The sequence below is a fragment of the Hyla sarda genome, chromosome 2 (assembly GCF_029499605.1).
Source record: "Hyla sarda isolate aHylSar1 chromosome 2, aHylSar1.hap1, whole genome shotgun sequence".
Taxonomy (NCBI): Eukaryota; Metazoa; Chordata; class Amphibia; order Anura; family Hylidae; genus Hyla; species Hyla sarda.
Window position 1 is genome coordinate 262,756,153 of NC_079190.1, and position 21,987 is coordinate 262,778,139.

Consider the following 21,987-nt stretch of genomic DNA (forward strand, 5'->3'; position numbering starts at 1 on the left):
AAAACTATAACTCCCAGCATGCACTAACAGACCATGCATGCTGGGAGTTGTGGTTTTGCAACAGCTGGTGCACCCCCCCCCCCCCCCCCCCCCCCCTGTGAATGTACAGGGTACATTCACATGGGCAAGGCTTTTACAGTGGGTTTCTCGCATCTTGAGATGCAGCAAATTTTGCGCCGGGAAACTCGCTGTAACCCCCCGCCCATGTGACTGTACCCTAAAAACACTACACTACACTAACACAAAATAAAATAAAAAGTTAAAAACACTACATATACACATACCCCTACACAGCCCCCCTCCCCCAATAAGAACGTCCGGTACGCCACTGTTTCCAAAGCAGAGCCTCCAGCTGTTGAAAAACAACAACTCCCAGTATTGCTGGACAGCCGTTGACTGTCCACGCATGCTGGGAGTTTTGCAACAGCTGGAGGCACCCTGTTAGGGGTATTCTTCGCCAGTGATTCCCAATGTCCACCCCTATGCAAATCCCTAATTTAGGCCTCAAATGCGCACGGCGCACTCACTTTGGAGCCCTGTCGTATTTCAAGGCAACAGTTTAGGGTCACATATGGGGTATCGCCGTACTCGGGAGAAATTGCGTTACAAGGTTTGGGGGGCTTTTTCTTCTTTAACCCTTCATGAAAAGGAAATGTTGGGGTCTACACCAGAATGTTAGTGTAAAAAAATGTAATTTTTTACACTAACATGCTGGTGTTGCCCTATACTTTACATTTTCACAAGAGGTAAAAGGGGAAAAAAGCCCCCCAAAATTTGTAACGCAATTTCTCCCGACTACAGAGATACCCCATATGTGAGCGCAAAGTACTCTGTGGGCGCACAACAAGGCCCAGAAGGGAGAGCGCACCATGTACATTTGAGGTGATTTGCACAGGGGTGGCTGATTGTTACAGCGGTTTTGACAAACGCAAAAAAAACAAAACCCCACATGTGACCCCATTTCGGAAACGACACCCCTCACGGAATGTAATGAGGGGTGCAGTGAGAATTTACCCCCCACAGGTGTCTGACGGATCTTTGGAACAGTGGTCCGTGAAAATGAAAACTTGTACAGCCCACTGTTCCAAAGATCTGTCAGACACCAGTGGGGGGCAAATGCTCACTGTACCCCTTGTTACGTTCCTCAAGGGGTCTCGTTTCCAAAATGGTATGCCATGTGTTTTTTTTTTTTTTTTTGCTGTTCTGGCACCAGAGGGGCTTCCTAAATGCGACATGCCCCCCCGAGCAAAATTTGCTCTCAAAAAGCCAAATATGACTCCTTCTCTTCTGAGCATTGTAGTTCGCCCATAGTGCACTTCAAGTCAACTTATGGGGTACCTCCATACTCAGAAGAGAAGGGGTTACAAATATTGGGGGGTATTTCCTGCTATTAACCCTTGCAAAAATGTGAAATTTGGGGGGAAACACACATTTTAGTGAAAAAAAATAATTTTTTTTTACATATGCAAAAGTCGTGAAACACCTGTGGGGTATTAAGGCTCACTTTATTCCTTGTTATGTTCCTCAAGGGGTCTAGTTTCCAAAATGGTATGCCATGTGTTTTTTTTTTGCTGTTCTGGCACCATAGGGGCTTCCTAAATGCAACATGCACCCCAAAAAACATTTCAGAAAAATGTACTCTCCAAAATCCCCTTGTCGCTCTTTCCCTTCTGAGCCCTCTACTGTGCCCGCCGAACACTTTACATAGACATATGAGGTATGTGCTTACTCAAGAGAAATTGGGCTACAAATATAAGTATACATTTTATCCTTTTACCCCTTGTAAAAATTCAAAAATGCGAGTGTAAAAAATGAAGATTGTGAATTTTCTCCTTCACTTTGCTTCTATTCCTGTGAAACACCTAAAGGGTTAAAATGATGACTGAATGTCATTTTGAATACTTTGGGGGGGTGCAGTTTTTATAATGGGGTCTTTTGTGGGGTATTTCTAATATGAAGACCCTTCAAATCCACTTCAAACCTGAACTGGTCCCTGAAAAATAGTGAGTTTGAAAATTTTGTGAAAAACTGGAAAATTGCTGCTGAACTTTGAAGCCCTCTGTCTTCCAAAAGTAAAAACTCGTCACTTTTATGATGCAAACATAAAGTAGACATATTGTATATGTGAATAAATTTTTTTTTTTATTTGTAATATACATTTTCCTTACAAGCAGAGAGCTTCAAAGTTAGAAAAATGCTAAATTTTCAAATTTTTCATCAAATTTTAGGATTTTTCACCAAGAAAGGATGCAAGTTACCACAAAAATTTACCACTATGTTAAAGTAGAATATGTCACGAAAAAAACAATCTCGGAATCAGAATGATAACTAAAAGCATTCCAGAGTTATTAATGTTTAAAGTGACAGTGGTCAGATGTGCAAAAAACGCTCTGGTCCTTAAGGCCAAAATGGGCTTGGTCCTGAAGGGGTTAAAGGAAATCTGTCATCAGAATCACCCGCACTAAACCTGTTACATAGGCTTGTAGTGCGGGTGATCCTGATTAAAACGCTCCTTACCTGGTTAAAAACGGTTCAGCGGTTCTTCAGATATCTATATTTTTAGTTTTCTGTTATTCTCTGGCTTGGGACTCAGTGGGAGGTCTTATCATCTGGGACTCGGCCACACGTCATTCTAGCTGGGCGGAGCTGTCGCCCGGCTCATGAATATTCATGAACTTATCCTCCTGGTCTAATTCTTCTTTCTCGGTCTGTTTGTGAATAAATACACCCTCTGTCCCTCCCTTCCTTCCACCCCCGACTTTTCACTTATGCAGCCCGTCTTCTTACTTGTATAGGGCCGCAGCTTGAGTGAAGCCGGGGGGAGCACGCCGCTTCCAGGTGTACGGAACGCGGCGCATGCGCGGCCCTCCACACCAGACCGAGAAAGAAGAATTAGACCAGGAGGATAAGTTCATGAATATTCATGAGCCGGGCGGCAGCTCCGCCCAGCTAGAATGACGTGTGGCCGAGTCCCAGATGATAACACCTCCCACTGAGTCCCAAGCCAGGGAATAACAGAAAACTAAAAATATAGATATCTGAAGAACCTCTGAACCGTTTTTAACCAGATAAGAAGCGTTTTAATCAGGATCACCCGCACTACAAGCCTGTGTAACAGATTTAGTGCGGGTGATTCTGATGACAGATTTCCTTTAATTTTTCAAATTCTCAACTTCACATAGTGGACTTTTTCCTGACTGAAATTGACCTGCAGCGCGGATTTTAAAATTTATCACGTCCCTTTATTTAGTGGATTTCCCCCTTGAAATCGAAACTGCAACATTTCCACATTCGATCTGCTACAAAATTCTAGGAGATTTTCACACAGATTTGCTGTAGATGTTTCGGTCTAGCGTGCATTTACCTGTCACTCTGCCATTGTAAACATTACTTGAACAATGTTCATAAGAATATATGGATCTTCTCCTGTTCACCCCGTCTTTGTAACTGTCCAAGTCATGAGGCTGCGTTCACATGCTGTCATCCTATCCATCCTAGTTTTTACTAGGGATGTCCTGAAACGGATACTGGACATTTGCACGAATACTTGTACTCATGCAAATGTCCCTGATACCTGCCCTTTCTAGCCCAGTGGTTGGCAACCCCTGGCACGCATGCCAGCCTAGACAAGTCGTCCCTAGAGGTCTAGAGCTGCAGCTCAGCTAGGACTTGGGGTTATGCACATGGTGATAGCGTGCAGTTATCAAATCCTCTCCTGGTCAGCAGTTACAGTGCTCCCTCTTGGGTGGATGTGTCTGGGGGTAAATGATAGAGGTGACAGAGGGATTTGGTGAACTCTAAAAAAAACCAAAAAAAAAAAAAAAAAAAATTGCCAGTTTTCTGCATCTGATTGGTAGGGCCATGGTACACCCGCTCTCCCTGCTATATACCCAGTCATGGTTTAGTGTGGCCAGGGTGCAGAAAGATTCAGAGTAGGTGGGGCAAACCGGCTGGCTGGGTGAAAAGCTGTTCTAACCAGGGAGCAGGGTAATTTACTTCCATGACATGGCCCGACTGCTGATGGTTCGAACGTGGGTACAGAAGAGGGCATAATGTGGGGGCAGGGTGGGAGATGGGGCTTCGGGCTGTGTAAGATGTACTTGGAGCCTGGAAGAGTGTTGGATAGCTGCCGGAATTATTCATCTGGACAGCCAAACTGCTGTTTTAAAATAAAGAAAAGGATGTTGCACAAAATATTGATAATTGGCATCATTGAGTACTTGGGACAAAAAAGGATCGGTATCATAAACGGCCTTAGTTTTTACCACTTATTACCCAGTAAGGATGGGGACACCATAAAGTGAAGAATGGTTGTCTACAAGAGGGTATGAATGACTGTGCTTTTGGCATCCTGTAGTAACTGCTGAATACATACATTTACTGATGTACTTGACAAGGGACAGAGACTGTTACCAGCTATAAATTACTCATGCATGAAGGTAAAGTGTACCAACGCAGCATTTCCCTGGCAGAATCGATTAAAACATCTTTCTGTGGATGGAACGCCTACCTCAGTTTATTCTATTCAGTCTAATCTCCCTTATCTGTAACCATAGAGAGGAGGTACAGACTAAAGAATCAAGAGGTTTCCACTCCACACACACAGCCTTCAGCATGAAGAGAAATGATCATATTTATATGAAAGAGGAAATAGAATACAACATACTATTCACGATGATACTTCTGCAACTACCCACCAGTGTTTCCAGCACAGTGACTAACATCCAAAGCTATATTCAAATAAGTCAGATCTTCACAGATCTTCAGCTGGATCTGCCCAGCCACTGGAGCTGGTGACTACCATTGTCAGCCGCACATAGGAGAACGAACAAATGCTTCTGCCCAGACGTGTGTAAAGGGTTTCCCATACATGAACTTCATACTTCTGATTAGAGTGACAATATCATTGGAAGAGCCTAAAAGATAAAAGCAAAAATAGCGCATATAGATTGTAGGGCTATACGAGTACCCAAAATAATAGACAAATGTCACCTTATCAAATCAAATAAATATATAATATCCCTAACGGCAAAACAAGGTGCTTAAAACGTAACTTTTACTTACTTCATAGATAAAAAAAAAATCACCCTCACTCACAAATGTGGATACCAAACAAAGGAAAATGTACTCTCCCAGTCCGCCTAGGATTAGTGATACCACTGACCCACTTACCTGGGCATTTCTAACTACAGTCTCTCCACAGCGAGAGTTATACATCCTCGCAGTGGTGCTCAATCCCAGAATAAACAAAAAATGCAAAGTCAGCCAATCTTACACAGAGAATTGGCAAATATAAATACAGGAACCCCAGTCCCGACGCGTTTCTGCGGGTGGCTGTTATAGTATGTATGCTAGACACCCGCTTCCTCAGGGGATAAAGGGGGCTAGAGATAACAGAATCTACACTAGTTTGAATAGCTTTGCATTCATACATTCTTATATCATATAGCAAGATAATAACAACATATCTAGGTTAATCACAGAGGGTTAGTGAACCCCAAATAATTTATAACAGTATTTTAGGTCAGTGGACCCCAAAAACTAAATGCATGAGCGTCACGATGTCCTTCCCAGCCGGTGAGCTATCATCCCACTTAGTATTTATTGTAGTACAGGGACATGACTGCCGGGGGTATCAAAGTATAGACGCTCTATTTAGAAGTCAGTTGAGACACGCTGGCAGCGCTCCCTGTCCCGATGCCGGAGCCAAAAACATGCAACAAAAACGATATGCCGGATAAGAAGGGGGACAGTCACATTTGCTCAACAGGCATTAAAGGAGTACTGCAGTGTGAGACACTTATCCCCTCTCCGCAGGATAGGGGATGTCTAATTGCGGGTGTTCGACCCTTGGGCCCCAGCGATCTCCTGTATAGGGGCTCGGCATTGCCGCTCTGCGCAGCTAATGCGTGTGTTGTCGACCTTACTGAGGTCAACAACACGTCCCCTCCATACAGCTCTATAGGAGAGGTGGGGATGCAAGAATGCTGCATCTCCGCCTCTCCCATGGAGATACATGGGGGACGTGTCATGCTGCAGATCTCCTTTAAAAGGGGTACTCCAGTGGAAAAACTTTTTTTTTATTTATTTATTTATTTTTTTAAATCAACTGGTGCCAGAAAGTTAAACAGATTTGTAAATGACCTCTATTAAATCTTAATCCTTCCAGTACTTATCAGCTGCCGTATGCTCCGCAGGAAGTTTTTTATTTTTGAATTTCTTTTCTGTCTGACCACAGTGCTTTCTGCTGATACCTTTGTCTCAGGAACTGTCCAGAGTAGGAGCAAGTCCCCATAGCAAACCTATCCTGCTCTGGACAGTTCCTGACATGGACAGAGGTGTCGGCAGAGAGCACTCAGGGCAGACAGAAAAAAAATTCCTCTGGAGCATACAGCAGTGGATATGTACTGGAAGGGTTAAGATTGGCAGGATAGGGATAAAGAGGACATGGGCTGGACTTGCCTTGGCTCATGCCATGCTGGGAAACACCAGCTGGACACTTAAGCCTCATTTACATATTAACAATAAAGCTTATCTTGCTTGAGGAGATTAAAATAAATAAATAAATAAATAAAAAATGCAATCATGATCACGGATAGCCATGAGTTTATTTACACCCATGTGTTGCTGCTGACAGGTCAAACTTAATGTTGGAACCTACATCTCTTACAAGGATCACATAGCATGCTAATAACTTCCCTAACAAAACAAACTTGCACAGAGCCATCACTACAACTAATCAGATTGTTTACCTGTAGTGTATGAAACGTGACCTGGGTAGCAAAATGTTATCAGAATATGCTAATGTTTTCACAGCTAAACTGATGTTGTCTTTGTTAACTTAAATGGGCACTGTCAGATACAAAACTTTTGATGTGTTGTAAAGCATGTATAACCAATAGGTTTTGTAATTGCTTTCATTAGAACATTTTCAGTATTTCATCCTGACAAGCCAGTCAAACAACTGCCCCCCTGCCTGCTTGGACACATACTAGTCCTGTTGTGTCCATGCGTCATCACCTATGTCATGGACACACTTCCTTAATCCTCCCACTGTCAGCTTGTGTCCCGCTACTGTCAGTGAGGACATGCTCGGAGTTGTAGTTTTGCTAATGCTAGGGGAGATGTGAGCAGACAGCATACTGAGGGAGGGGCGGAGACCTGCACAGTGAGGCCACGCCCCCTCCCTTTGAGAGGAATTCAGAATAGTGAGCTAAATGAAAAGTGTCACAAAAAAAATTAAAAATAAAGGTGCTAGACACTAAAATTAGATGTACATGTCAGGATTAGGTACTGAGTGATATATATACAAAAAAGTTGTTGGATCTAACGAGTACGCTTTAAGCATACTATCATACTTATAAGTGCTTGGTCGGGCAGCAGTGGGGTTGCCTGGCCACTGGGTTGCTGCCCCTGTGGGCATGGTGTCTCAGAGGCAGTGGTCGCCACCCAGCGCTACACCAGTGTCAGGTTAGGGACCCACTCTGACTAGGTGGCCTTGATGTGGTGAGTGGGCTTGTACTTTTTGATCAAATTGTATACTAACAACCTATTAGTTTTTGAAATTATGCTGAGAAGCAATTAGATCAAATTACAAATGGTGGATTGTTTCACATAGGTGTTTGGTGCCCACAGGGCCAGAAGCAGTTGGGCTCCATGTAGTGGATGCACCACATTATTGGGTTTTGGCATCCTGCAGATTCCCCCCCAGATTTAAAGGGGTACTCCGCTGCCCTGTGTCGGAAGCTCCGCTCCCCAGCGGAAGTTTATTGTTCCGGATGCTGTGTGCGGGCTTCCGTGTTCAGGGCTGCCCCTCGTGACATCACGCCCGCCCCCTCAACGAAAGTCTATGGGAAGGGGGGCATGACTGCCATCGCGCCCCCTTCACATAGACTTTTGCTAAGGGGGCGGGCGTGATGTCACGAGTTGGCTGATCCAACTTTGATGTAATATCCTTTAAAACAAGTCAAAATGAGGCTCAGCAGTGTGTGTGGCCTCCATGTGCCCGTATGACCTCCCTACAACGCCTGGGCATGCTCCTGATGAGATTGCGGATGGTCTCCTGAGGGATGTCCTCCCAGACCTGGACTAAAGCATCCACCAACTCCTGGACAGTCTGTGGTGCAACGTGGCGTTGGTGGATGGAGTGAGACATGCTGTCCCAGATGTGCTCAATCGGATTCAGGTCTTGGGAACGGGAGGGACAGTCCATAGCAACAACACCTTCCTCTTGCAGGAACTGCTGACACACTCCAGCCACATGAGTTCTAGCTTTTTATTGCATTTGGAGGAACCCAGGTCTCACAAGGCGTCTGAGGAGCTCGTCTTGGTACCTAATGGCAGTCAGGCTACCTCTGGCAAGCACATGGAGGGCTTTGCGGTCCCCCAAAAGAAATGACACTCCAAACAATTACTGGCCCACTGCCAAACCGGTCATGCTGGAGGATGTTGCAGGCGGCCGAACGTTCTCTACGGCATCTCCAGACTCTGTCACATGCTCAGTGTGAACCTGCTTTCATCTGTGAAGAGCACAGGGCATTGGTGGGGAATTTGCCAATCTTGGTGTTCGCTGGCAAATGCCATACGTCCTGCATGGTGTTGGGCTGTAAGCACATCCCCAACCTGTGGACGTCGGGCCCTCATACCACCCTCATGGAGTCTGTTTCTGACCGTTTGAGTGGACACATGCACATTTGTGGCCTGCTGGAGGTCATTTTGCAGGGCTCTGGCAGTGCTCCTCCTTGCACAAAGGCGGAGGTAGCAGTCCTGCTGCTGGGTTCTTGCCCTCCTACGGCCTCCTCCACGTGTCCTGATGTACTGGCCTGTCTCCTGGTAGTGCCTCCATGCTCATGACACTACGCTGACACACTGCAAACCTTCTTGCCACAGTTCCCATTGATGTGCCATTCTGGATGAGCTGCAATACCTGAGCCACTTGTGTGGGTTGTAGACTCCGTCTCATGCTACCACTAGAATGAAAGTACCGCCAGCATTCAAAAGTGACCAAAACATCTGCCAGGAAGCATAAGAACTGAGAAGTGGTCTGTGATCACCACCTGCAGAACCACTCCTTTATTGGGGGTGTCTTGCTAATTGCCTATAATTTCCACCTGTTGTCTGTTCCATTTGCACAACAGCATGTGAAATTGATTGTCAATCAGTGTTGCTTCCTGAGTGGACAGTGTGATTTCACAGAAGTGTGATTGACTTGGAGTTGCATTGTGTTGTGTAAGTGTTCCCATTATTTTTTAGAGCAGTGTATATTGAGGCTGCCATGGTGGCGCAGGATATTGCTGGATTTGGGCCTGGTCGCCCACAGCAGCCTTCTGGCTGCCCGCATGTTTTTTGGTTGGGTCCTGCAGGATTTCAATCTCGATGCAGGCCTCTACTATGTAGTAAAGCTAAATGACAAGCAATATGGCTGTCAACATGTGTGTTAGGCTGGGTTCACACTACGTTTTGTCCCATACGGGAGCGCATACGGCAGGAGGGAGCTAAAAGCTCGCGCTCCCGTATGTGACCGTATGCGCTCCCATATGTCATTCATTTCAATGAGCCGACCGGAGTGAAACGTCCGGTCGGCTAATTTTTGCGCCGTATGCGCTTTTACAACCGGACCTAAAACCGTGGTTGACCACAGTTTTAGGTCCGGTTGTAAAAGCGCATACGGCGCAAAAATGAGCCGACCGGACCGAACGTTTCACTCCGGTCGGCTCATTGAAATGAATGACATACGGGAGCGCATACGGTCACATACGGGAGCGCGAGCTTTTAGCTCCCTCCTGCCGTATGCGCTCCCGTATGGGACAAAACGTAGTGTGAACCCAGCCTTATCCAGCTTTCCCATGCTTACTACTGGGGTGACACTGCAACATCTTAATACTGGGGTGACACACTGTAACAAACTCCCTCCCCATGTAATATCATTAATACTGGGATCACACACTGATAACACATAGTAACACCCCCTTCCTCATGCCATCTCCTTACTACTGGGGTGAGACACTGTAACAAATCTCCTCCTCATGACATCTTTTACTACTGAGGAGCGCATTGTAACAAATCTCCTCACCTTGCCATCTCCTTACTACTGGGCTGGCACACTGGAACAAACCCCCTCCCCATCTCCTTACTACTGGGGCACATGTTGCTGTATGAGGGTGAACATGCTGTCACACTTCTGCTCCTTCTCCTCTATGCTGTGGATTGACCTGTGCACTGAATCATTCTCCTTCTCGATGCTGCTGAGCTGGGGAGGTGTGAGGGGGTGTGGCCTCCTCTTAGCCAATCACAGCAGCTCACACACTGCCTGCTCTCCTCTGCTCTGTGTGTTCAGAGATCTTCACACAGGGAGCAGCGCAAACATACCCCTCCCCCCCCCCCCTCACTTCCTGTATTCCGACCGACTAGCTGGTGTTGCTAATAGAGATGAGCGAATTGTTTAAAATTCCATTTGGCTTATTCGCCAAATTTTGTAAATAAAAAAAAACAAACAAATATTTATACGAGTAAATTCACGGCAAATCCATTCACTCTGCTCCATGCTGGGAGCTGTAGTATCTGCATTAATAGACAGATCGCAGCGAGTGTAACTTCTGACACCTGTTGCGATCTGTCTATTAATGCAGGTACTACAGCTCCCAGCATGGAGCAGTGTGCGCTCCATGTTGGGAGCAGTAGAACCTGCAGTTAAAGCGCAACTGTCACAGATTTTAACCCCCATACACAAGCCCCAGGATGACGAAGTTGTTAGAAAGCAGCAAAAAGGTATGCTTGAATTGTAATTTCTATTGGCTTTAATCGGGCTAAAAAATGCTTTTTATGAAAGTCAGCAACAGTTGGATATCCCCTGTATGTCATCGCTGGGCCTGCTGTGATTGACACACAGGTCCCAGCGCATAGGCCCCTTATTCTTATATGCGGGTGGCGCATAAACAGTGCTCGTTCTGCTGTGCCCAGCAGTGATGCTATGTGGGCGGCCACGGCAAGCGCTCGGTCCCCAAGACCCAATGCGTGGCGTAATGCAGTAGCAGAAGGAGCCGACCGCCCATTTTCCTGTCTTTCCAGAGTGCACAGCGATGATGCGATGCACACGGCCAGCTCATTCCGCTACTGCATTATGCCGCCCATGGGGAGCGAGCGCTTACTGTGAGAGCTGGCTGCCCACATTGCATCACTGCTGTGCACAGGAGAACGAACACTGTTTATTCTTTTACAGTAGAAAACTTGCCACCCACATATAAGAATAAGGGGCCTATGCGCTCAATCACACAGCGGTCCCAGCGTTGACATACAGGGGAAATCCGACTGTTGCCAACTTTCATAAAAATCACTTTTTAAGCAGCAAAAATCACTTTTTAAGCAGCAAAAGGTATGCTTGAACTGTAATTTCCAACAACTTCGTCATCCTGGGGCTAGTGTATGGGGGTTAAAATCTGTGACCATTGCGCTCTAACTGCAGGTTCTACTGCTCCCAACATGGAGCGCACGATATTCCATGCTGGGAGCTGTAGTACCTGCATTAATAGACAGAGCGCAACAGGTGTCAGAAGTTGAAAGTTGAGTGTACTTCATGTTGGGAGCAGTAGTATCTGCAGTTAAGGACAGATCACAGCGGGTGTCAATCCCGTATAATGTATAGATGTGGGGCACGGCCGCTCGTGTGTGTGTATAATATAATATATGGAGCCATCTGGCCAATCACAGCTCTGCGGGAAATATGAATCTGTGATGTGAAGAACTTTACATCGCAGAACACAGTGCAGGATCGTGCAGAAGACCTCTGCTGTCCATTTGCAGGAGAAAATCCTCATAGCAAACATAGGCTGCTCTGGACAGTTCCTAAAATGGACAGCAGAGGTCAGCAGAGAGCACTGTGGTCATGACATCAGAGATGCAAAGATAAGCATTTCCTCTGTAGTATAAAGCCCCTAAAAAGTACTGGCAGGATTAAGATTTTTTAATAGAAGTAATTTACAAATCTGTTTTCCCAAAAAACGTTTTCCACTGGAGTACCCCTTTAAGGGTGCCAATAATTGTGTTCAGCCCATTTTAGAAGTTGGGTGTGACATTATGTCCAATTTGCTTTTTTATTTATATTTTTTCCTCCCTTTTTTGGTTTAGTGCCAATACACACAAGGGAATATACATGTGTATAGCAAAACATGTGTTACTGCAATCCTTTTCTGTGAGAATTACTTCATTTTCTAGAAAAATTTCGGGAGTGCCAACATTTACGGCCATGACTGTATACTTAGTTATTGTGCTGGATCATTCATGCAGCCCTTCACTTACAATAATGCTGACTGCACATTCTACACAGTGAGATGCGCAATCTGTTAACCGTGATTATTATGGCCACATGATCCCAGTGATCCACAAACAAGTGTATACTCCGCCCCTGGCATCTTATCCCCTATCCAAAGGATAGGGGATAAGATGTTAGATCGTCGCGGTCCCGCTGCTGGGGACCCCGGGGAACCCCGCTGCGGCACTCCGCCATCATTACTGCACAGAGCGAGTTTGCTCTGTGCGTAATGACGGGCGATACAGGGGCCGGAGTAGTGTGATGTCATGACTCCGCCCCTCATGACAATCATGGCCCGTCCCCTTAATGCAAGTCTATGGCAGGGGGCGTGACGACCGCCACGCCCCCTCCCATAGACTTGTATTGACGGGGGCGGGCCGTGATGTCACGAGGGGCGGAGTCGTGACATAACGATGCTCCGGCCCCTGTTTTGCCCATCATTACGTGCAGAGCGATCTCGCTCTGCGCAGCAATGATAGCGGGGTGCTGCAGCAGCGATCCCGGGGGTACCCAGCAGCGGGACCGCAGCGATCTGACATCTTATCCCCTATCCTTTGGATAAGGGATAAGATGTCTTCGGGGCGGAGTACCTCTTTAAGCAGAAACTACAGCTGAACATTGATATGTGTGGGTGGAATTGGAAGGAAAGTTTTATAGGACCATGAAAAGTAAGGTGTTTTTACCCTGCCTGGCCACTTTTTAGAAGTAAAAAAAGAATCGCGAGACAACCCCTTTAATGAAGTTTAAATGTTGTTGTGCTGTCCACTCATTTATCATCATCTGGTGGATCTAGCATATAATGTTAGGTGATTGAATGCAGCAGTCATGTGCTATCTACATGTACCCGGTTATGTAAATATCGGATGGTGACCTCAGATTTGTGACTATTTCAGTTTTTCTCCTTTTGTTTTGCAGGTTGTGTTCCACAAGATGTCTCCTAATGAAACTTTGTTCTTGGAAAGCACCAACAAGATTTACAAGGATGATATCTCCAATAGTTCTTTTGTCAACTTTCAAATATGGGACTTTCCAGGACAAGTGGATTTCTTTGACCCGACATTTGACTATGAGATGATTTTTAGAGGGACAGGAGCATTAATTTATGTCATCGATGCCCAGGTGACTGGAATATGCCCTTAAGATGCAATTGTGTGCGGTATAGACAGACCTGCTCCAAATGTCTAGGAGCGTGTATTATTCCATCTGCATGGCTTACAGAGCCAGTTGGTCAAATATTAAAAGTTGCATACAAAGTTTAGTTTATGGAAGTGAACAATCATAACCCTTTCAATTTTGCACCTAAAAATCCATATGATTGCTTTTTTCACGTGTCAGTTCTACTTTGCAGTGACATTAGTCCTTTTACCCAAAAATCTACGGCGAAACCAAAAATCATTGTGCAACAAAATTGAAGAAAAAACGCCATTTTGTAACTTTTGGGGGCTTCCGTTTCTACGTAGTACATTTTTCAGTAAAAATGACACCTTATCATTATTCTGTAGGTCCATACAATTAAAATAATACCCTACTTATATAGGTTTGATTTTTTCACACTTCTGAAAAAAATCATAACTACATGCAGGAAAATGTATACGTTTAAAATTGTCATTTTCTAACCCTTATAACTTTTTTTTATTTTTCCGCGTACAGGGCGGTATGGGGGCTAATTTTTTGCGCCATGATCTGAAGTGTTTAGCGGTACCACTATTGTATTGATTGTACTTTTTGATCACTTTTTATTCGTTTTTTGAATGTTTTTACACGTACGCCATTGAATGTGCGGTTTAATTAACAATATATTAGTTCGGACATTTACGCATGCGGCAATACCACATATGTTTGTTTTTTACTATGGTTACATATTTTTTTTATATGGAATTTAGGAAATGGGGGTGATTTAAACTTTTAATAAGGAAGGGGTTAATTTAAAAAAAAAATTTTAAACTTCAACTTTTTTTTCTTACACTTTTAGTCCTTAGGGGACTTTTAGGAGGAATAATTAGATTCCTCCTACAGATCAATGTGGTTTCAAAGAACCACATTGATCTGTGTGCTCTGTGCTCAATTGATAAAGCCCCATCCTGCCAGGCTTTCCACCGTCCTGCCAGGGTGATCCACCCTGCTGGACCACCAGGGATGGTTTAAATGTCCCTTTTAGATGCTGCTGTTAACTTTGACAATGGTGATCTAAAGGGTTAGTAGTTGGCCATGGCAATCACCGCATTTCTGCTATTAATGCCGGCCCCCAGCTACAGGAACCAGCACGGGGCTGGCTGGTATGATGCGGGCTCGAGCTGGGAGCCCGCTCCATACAACGGTTGCCATCTCAGGACGAGCCGGAAGGCAACTGGTTAAATGGCCTTTCTTCTCGAGAAAGAGCAGGGTTTGGAGCTACTCTATTAAAGGAAATTTGTCATCAGTGTCACACGCACTACCTGTATGAACTACCATACTTACCTGATCCCATTCCGTGCTCCCTTCCTTTTGCTATCTTCCTCCCTATCTTCTGTTCCGGGGCTGACTTTGTGCATGTGTGGATCTTCTTGACATCACCGCTGCTGCTTCTTTGCTGGGTCCCGCTGGTATTAACAGCAGGGGTAACGTCACAAAGCTCCTCCCATGCAGCAAGGGGCTCCCAGAATGGAAGATAGGGGCAGAATGGGAGCATAGAACAGGATCAAGAAAGTATGGTTGTCATCAGTGTCACCCGCACTACCTGTATGTACCGACGTGTTAGTGCAGGGGACACTGATGACAGATTTCCTTTAACCAGAGCTGTCCCAGCTATTTGTTTACATAGTTGTATGTGAACAGGTGGCTTGCAATACTACATTTCCCCAGTGGTCAGACAGAACTTCATCTAGTGTGGTGATCTGCAGGGGTCTTATTTGTGGTGTTATCATTTCCTACCAGATGCTTTATTGCAATGAATAGGATTTCATGCCATGTGATGGGAACCACACAGTGTTCAAACTGTGCCCCTGCATTTACTACAGATGGGAATCTAGAAAGGGCTTATATAGGTTGGGGAGATTTATCAAAACCTGTGCAGAGGAAGAGTGGTGCAGTTTCCCATAGCGACCAGAACCAGATTGCTGCTTTTAATTTTTAAAAAGGCCTCTGAAGAATGAAAGTTGGAATCTGGTTTCTATGGACAACTGAACCACTTTTCCTCTGCACACGTTTTGCTAAATCTCCCCAGTTGTGCTTTTTAAAAGGAACCTGAGGCCTCACACACCGGCCCTGGGACCTGACAAATAAGAACAGCATTCTATTGCTTTCTCTGCAGTGCCACAAAGCTAAAACAATGACTTTAATCTCTGCTAGTTACAGTTACACTGTGAGCGGATACAGTCAGCTTGCTGCTCCCTCTCCCGCCAGTTGTGCTTGACGGACATCCTGAGCACAGAGCTTCTTCCTGTACTTGGCCTGTCAATCACCATTGTCTGGACGGATCCTCTCCATGTGACTGTCTAACCATTCATGTCAAGCAGATTCAAGTTATTTATTTAGCTTTTTTGTGCCATTGCTGAGAGAACACAGTTCTCCTGACCTATTAAGTCAAAGAGTTGGTGCCAAGAGACCTGACAGGTTACTTTAAAGAAATGACTATTGCCTTGAAAGTAACCTCCTTAGCACAGCCATGGGAAGCACATATAATGTTCTCTGCTAACATTGCTCTGTATGCTTTAATGTCTAATTTGTTCTGCATTACTGTTTATTTTCAGGATGATTATATGGAAGCCCTAGCAAGACTTCATGTCACAGTCACCAAGGCCTATAAAGCAAATCCGGACATGAATTTTGAAGTTTTCATACACAAAGTAGATGGTTTGTCTGATGACCACAAGATCGAAACACAGAGAGATATTCACCAGAGAGCCAATGACGACCTGGCTGATGTTGGTCTGGAAAAGCTCCATTTAAGGTGACATACTTACTGTGTAGTGGTCCTTATGTCCCCCCAAAGTCGGCAATATGCAGAGGTGTCAAGCATTTTAAAAGGGGTTGTCCAAGCACACCTTATTTCTTATGTTTTTTTGCCTGTTGGTGGGCACTGCTAAAAATCCATGTGTAATGATTTTAGGGTAACTCTACGACTGTCTGTGTTTTGGCTATGTTTGTAAACCAAGTTTTCTTTTCTTGCAGCTTCTACTTGACAAGTATTTATGACCATTCAATATTTGAAGCTTTCAGTAAAGTTGTGCAGAAACTTATTCCACAATTGCCAACACTAGAAAACTTACTAAACATTTTTATATCTGTGAGTATTTTTGTTCAGTTTTGTTTGAATGTATGTCATATACAGTACTGGGAAAAGTTAGACAATTGTGGGAAAAAAAATACTGCAGAGAAAAAATGCAAATGTGTAAAGAGAAATCTAAATCAAATCAATTTTGTCCTGGCCACCTTATGCATTCAATAACTATGTGCACATATACCTAAAGGAATTTGTGCTGTTTTCAAGGCCAGTCGCAAGGGGTTTGTTTATCCACTTAAGGATGCAGGGTGTACCCGTACGCCCCCGTTCTAGAGTCCTTAAAAACCATTTCACCATTTCTTCTGAGTCAGAACATACCCCATATGTGGATGTTAAGTGCTCTGCGGGCGCACTACAATGCTCAGAAGAGAAGAAGCGCCATTGGGCTTTTGGAGAGAAAATTTGTCCAGAATTGACGGCCATGTGTGTTTATAAAGCCCCCATAGTGCCAGAACAATGGATCCCCCCACATGTGACCCCATTTTGGAAACTACACCCCTCATGTAATGTGGGGGGGGGATTTCTCTCCTTTTACCCCTTCCAAAAATTCCAAAAATGGCTCTACAAGAACATGCTAGTGTTTAAAAAAATAATAATAATAAATTATTTGCTCCTTCACTTTGCTGCTATTCCTGTGAAACACCTAAAGGGTTAATAAACTTTCTACATGTCATGTTGAATACTATGAGGGGTTTAGTTTCTATAATAGGGTCATTTATGGGGTTTTTCTCAGAGAAAGCCTCCTCAAATCCACTTCAAACTTTAAAGCCCTTTAATGTTTTCAAACATTTTCCTTACAATCAGAAAGTTTCAAAGTTAGAAAAATGCAACATTTTCCAAATTTTCATGAAATTTGGGGATTTTTCACCAAGAAAGGATGCAAGTAATGACAAAAATTTACCACTATGTTAAAGTAGAATGTTACAAAAAAAACAATCTCTGAATCAGAATGAAAGGTAAAAGCATTCCAGAGTTAAAAAAGGGCTGAGTCCTTAATTGGGTACTCCGGTGGAAAACTTTTTTTTTTTTTATTAAATAAACTGGTGCCAGAAAGTTAAACAGATTTGTAAATGACTTCCATTGAAAAATATTTATCCTTTCAGTAGTTATTAGCAGCTGTATGCTACAGAGTAAATTATTTTCTTTTTGAATTTCTTTTTTGTGTTGTCCACAATGCAGTGTCAGGAACTGTCCAGAGCAGCATATGGGTTTGCTATGGAGATTTTCTCCTGCTTTGGACAATTCCTGATTCGGGCATCAGGTGTCAGCAGAGAGCACTGTAGACAAGACAAAAATTTATTTCAAAATGAAAAGAATTTGCTCTAGCATACAGCTGCTAATAAGTACTGGAGGGGTAAATAATTTTTAACCCCTTAAGGACCAGGCCATTTTACACCTTAAGGACCAGAGCATTTTTTGCACATCTGACCACTGTCACTTTAAACATTAATAACTCTGGAATGCTTTTAGTTATCATTCTGATTCTGAGATAGCTTTTTCGTGACATATTCTACTTTAACTTAGTGGTAAAATTTTATGGTAACTTGCATCCTTTCTTGGGGAAAAATCCCAAAATTTGATGAAAAAAATGAACATTTTGCATTTTTCTAACTTTGAAGCTCTCTGCTTGTAAGGAAAATGGATATTCAAAAGAAAACATTTTGGGGTTCACATATACAATATGTCTACTTTATGTTTGCATCATAAAATTTATGAGTTTTTACTTTTGGAAGACACCAGAGGGCTTCAAAGTTCAGCAGCAATTTGGAAATTTTTCGCAAAATTTTCAAACTGGCTATTTTTCATGGACCAGTTCAGGTTTGAAGTGGATTTGAAGGGTCTTCATATTAGAAATTCCCCAGAAATGACCACATTATAAAAACTACACCCCCCAAAGTATTCAAAATGACATTCAATAAGTGTATTAACCCTTTTAGGTGTTTCACAGGAAAAGCAGCAAAGTGAAGGAGAAAATTCACAATCTTCATTTTTTACACTCGCATGTTCTTGTAGACCCAATTTTTTGAATTTTTGCAATTGGTAGAAAGGAGAAAATTTTTACTTGTATTTGAAACCCAATTTTTCTCGAGTAAGCACATGCCTCATATGTCTATGTTAATTGTTCAGCGGGCGCAGTAGAGGGCTCAGAAGGGAAGGAGCGACAAATGGTTTTTGGGGAGCATGTCACCTTTAGAAAGCCCCTATGGTGTCAGGACAGCAAAAAAAAAAAACACATGGCATACCATTTTGGAAACTAGACCCCTCGGGGAACGTAACAAGGGGTAATGTGAACCTTAATACTCCACAGGTGATTCACAACTTTTGCATATGTAAAAAAAATAAAAAAAAATGTTTTACCTAAAATGCTTGGTTTCCCAAAAATTGTACCTTTTTAAAAGGATAATAGCAGAAAATACCCCCCAAAATTTGAAGCCCAATTTCTCCCGATTCAGAAAACACCCCATATGGGGGTGAAAAGTGCTCTGCTGGCGCACTACAGGTCTCAGAAGAGGAGGAGTCACATTTGGCTTTTTGAAAGCAAATTTTGCTCTGGGGGCATGCCGCATTTAGGAAGCCTCTATGGTGCCAGAACAGCAAAAAAAAAAACACATGGCATACAATTTTGGAAACTAGACCCCTCGGGGAACGTAACAAGGGGTAATTTGAACCTTAATACCCTACAGGTGATTCACAACTTTTGCATATGTAAAAAAAAAATAATAATTTTTACCTAAAATGCTTGGTTTCCCAAAAATTTTACATTTTTAAAAAGGGTAAAAGCAGAAAATACCCCCTAAAATTTGTAACACAATTTCTCCCGAGTACGGCGATACCCCATATGTGACCCTAAACTGTTGCCTTGAAATACGACAGTGCGCATTTGAGGCCTAAATTAGAGACTTGCATAGGGGTGGACATAGGGGTATTCTACGCCAGTGATTCCCAAACAGGGTGCCTCCAGCTGTTGCTAAACTCCCAGCATGCCTGGACAGTCAGTGGCTGTCTGGTAATACTGGGAGTAGTTGTTTTGCAACAGCTGGAGGCTCCGTTTTGGAAACAGTGGCGTACCAGACGTTTTTCATTTTTATTGGGGAGGGGGGCTGTGTAGGGGTATGTGTATATGTAGTGTTTTTTACTTTTTATTGTGTTAGTGTAGTGTTTTTAGGGTACAGTCGCACGGGCGGGGGGGTTCACAGTAGTTTCTCGCTGGCAGTTTGAGCTGCGGCAGAAAATTTGCCGCAGCTCAAACTTGCAGCCGGATACTTACTGTAATCCTCCGCCCATGTGAGTGTACCCTGTACATTCACATTGGGGAGGGGGGAACATCCAGCTGTTGCAAAACTACAACTCCCAGCATGTAGGGTCTATAAGTGCATGCTGGGAGTTGTAGTTTTGCAACAGCTGGAGGCTCCGTTTTGGAAATAGTGGCGTACCAGACGTTTTTCATTTTTATTGGGGAGGGGGGGCTGTGTAGGGGAATGTGTATATGTAGTGTTTTTTACTTTTTATTTTATTTTTTGGTAGTGTAGTGTAGTGTTTTTAGGGTAGAGTCGCACAGGCGGGGGGTTCACAGTAGTTTCTCGCTGGCAGTTTGAGCTGCAGCTCAAACTTGCAGCCGGATACTTACTGTAATCCTCCGCCCATGTGAGTGTACCCTGTACGTTCACCATGGGGGGGGGGGGGGGGGGGAGAAGCATCCAGTTGTTGCAAAACTACAACTCCCAGCATGTACGGTCTATCAGTGCATGCTGGGAGTTGTAGTTTTGCAACAGCTGGAGGCACACTGGTTGTGAAACACCAAGTTTGGTAACAAACTCAGTGTTTTGCAACCAGTGTGCCTTCAGCTGTTGCAAAAGTTACAACCCCCAGCATGTACGGACAGCGGAAGGGCATGCTGGGTGTTGTAGTTATGCAACAGCGGGAGGAATACTACTTTGGCTGGGGATGCTGGGGATTGTAGTTATGCAACAGCTGGAGACACACTGGTTTGCTACTTAACTCAGTGTGCCTTCAGCTGTTGCAAAACTACAACTCTCAGCAGTCACCGACAGCCAACAGGCATGCTGGGAGTTGTAGTTATGCAACCACCAGATGCACCACTACAACTCACAGCATGCACTTTAGCTGATTGTGCAAGCTGGGAGTTGTAGTTATACAACAGCTGAAGGTACACTTTTCCATAGAAAGAATGTGCCTCCAGCTGTTGCAAAACCATAAGTCCCAGCATGCCCATAAGGGAATGCTGGGAGTTGTGGTGGTCTGCCTCCTCCTGTTGCATAACTACAGCTCCCAGCATGCCCTTTTTGCATGCAGGGAGCTGTTGCTAAGCAACAGCAGGAGGCTGTCACTCGCCTCCCGCTGCTGCTGATCGACGCCGCGCAGGTCAGTCCCGCCGCCGCCGCTCCTGGGGCCCCGATCCCAATATTAATGCCGGGGATCGGGGTCCCCAGCACCCGGGGTGCACGTCCCGCTCACGCCCTCCGGGAGAGGGGCGGAGCGGGTGTGGGAGTGACACCCGCAGCAGGCGCCCTGATTGGTCGACGAATCAGGGCGATCGTGAGGTGGCACCAGTGCCACCTCACCCCTGCTGGCAATGGCTGAGACGGCCCCCGATCAGCCAGTAATTCCGGGTCACTGGAGACCCGATTGACCCGGAATCGCCGCAGATCGCTGGACTGAATTGTCCAGCGATCTGCGGCCATCGCCGACATGGGGGGGGGCATAATGACCCCCATGGGCGATATGCCGCGATGTCTGCTGAACGAGCTCTTCTGTGGATGTAAACTCTCTTCATCTAATTTCTGACAGATTTGATAAGATCGGGACTCTGTAGGGGCCATATCATCACTTCCATCAAAATATAAAAATACTACAGATATTTAATTGCAATCAAAAAATCTTTATTAGAATAAGAAAAACTTGCGCACGGATCTCTGTGAATCATGTGCAGTAATAGAATCCAGCCCATCTCAGCTCTTGAAAAAAATATAAGGCAGACTTCTACGTGTGCTGGGAGCTGGTGTATATTTGCGCAAAAAAATTACACTTGCGTTCTTTTTGTGCGCAAAAAAAAACACGCAGTTAGTAAATTCATGTCTACAGGAAAAACGTCTCTACGGTACACCTGAACAGTGACATCTTTAGAAAAAGTTCCACCAAAAAGACGCACAAAAAGAACGCAGGAAATGTCCTTGCGCAAGATTTTGCGCAAGAAAATACACCTAAAATGACTCTATATAGATTGATAAATCCCCCCATAGTAATAAATATCAAATCCTATCTCAATCCATATATGAAAGTGTATACAAAGTGCATAGTGCAACCAATTTACAATACAATTTCAGTAAAAAGGATTAGAGCAGGTCCTGCTATCTATCATGCATGCAAGACTTACCTAAGCACATACCAACCCCAACAT

At 44.3% G+C, this 21,987-nt stretch overlaps 1 protein-coding gene across 1 annotated transcript in view; it reads left to right on the forward strand.

The window, feature by feature from the left end:
- RRAGC (Ras related GTP binding C) overlaps window positions 1–21,987 on the forward strand; it is a 56,308-nt gene that overhangs the window by 15,387 nt on the left and 18,934 nt on the right. The window contains exons 2-4 of the mRNA XM_056557093.1: window positions 13,223–13,426; window positions 16,036–16,235; window positions 16,457–16,571. Of these exons, the coding sequence (XP_056413068.1) occupies window positions 13,223–13,426; window positions 16,036–16,235; window positions 16,457–16,571 (519 nt within the window). The remainder of the gene's footprint in view (window positions 1–13,222; window positions 13,427–16,035; window positions 16,236–16,456; window positions 16,572–21,987) is intronic.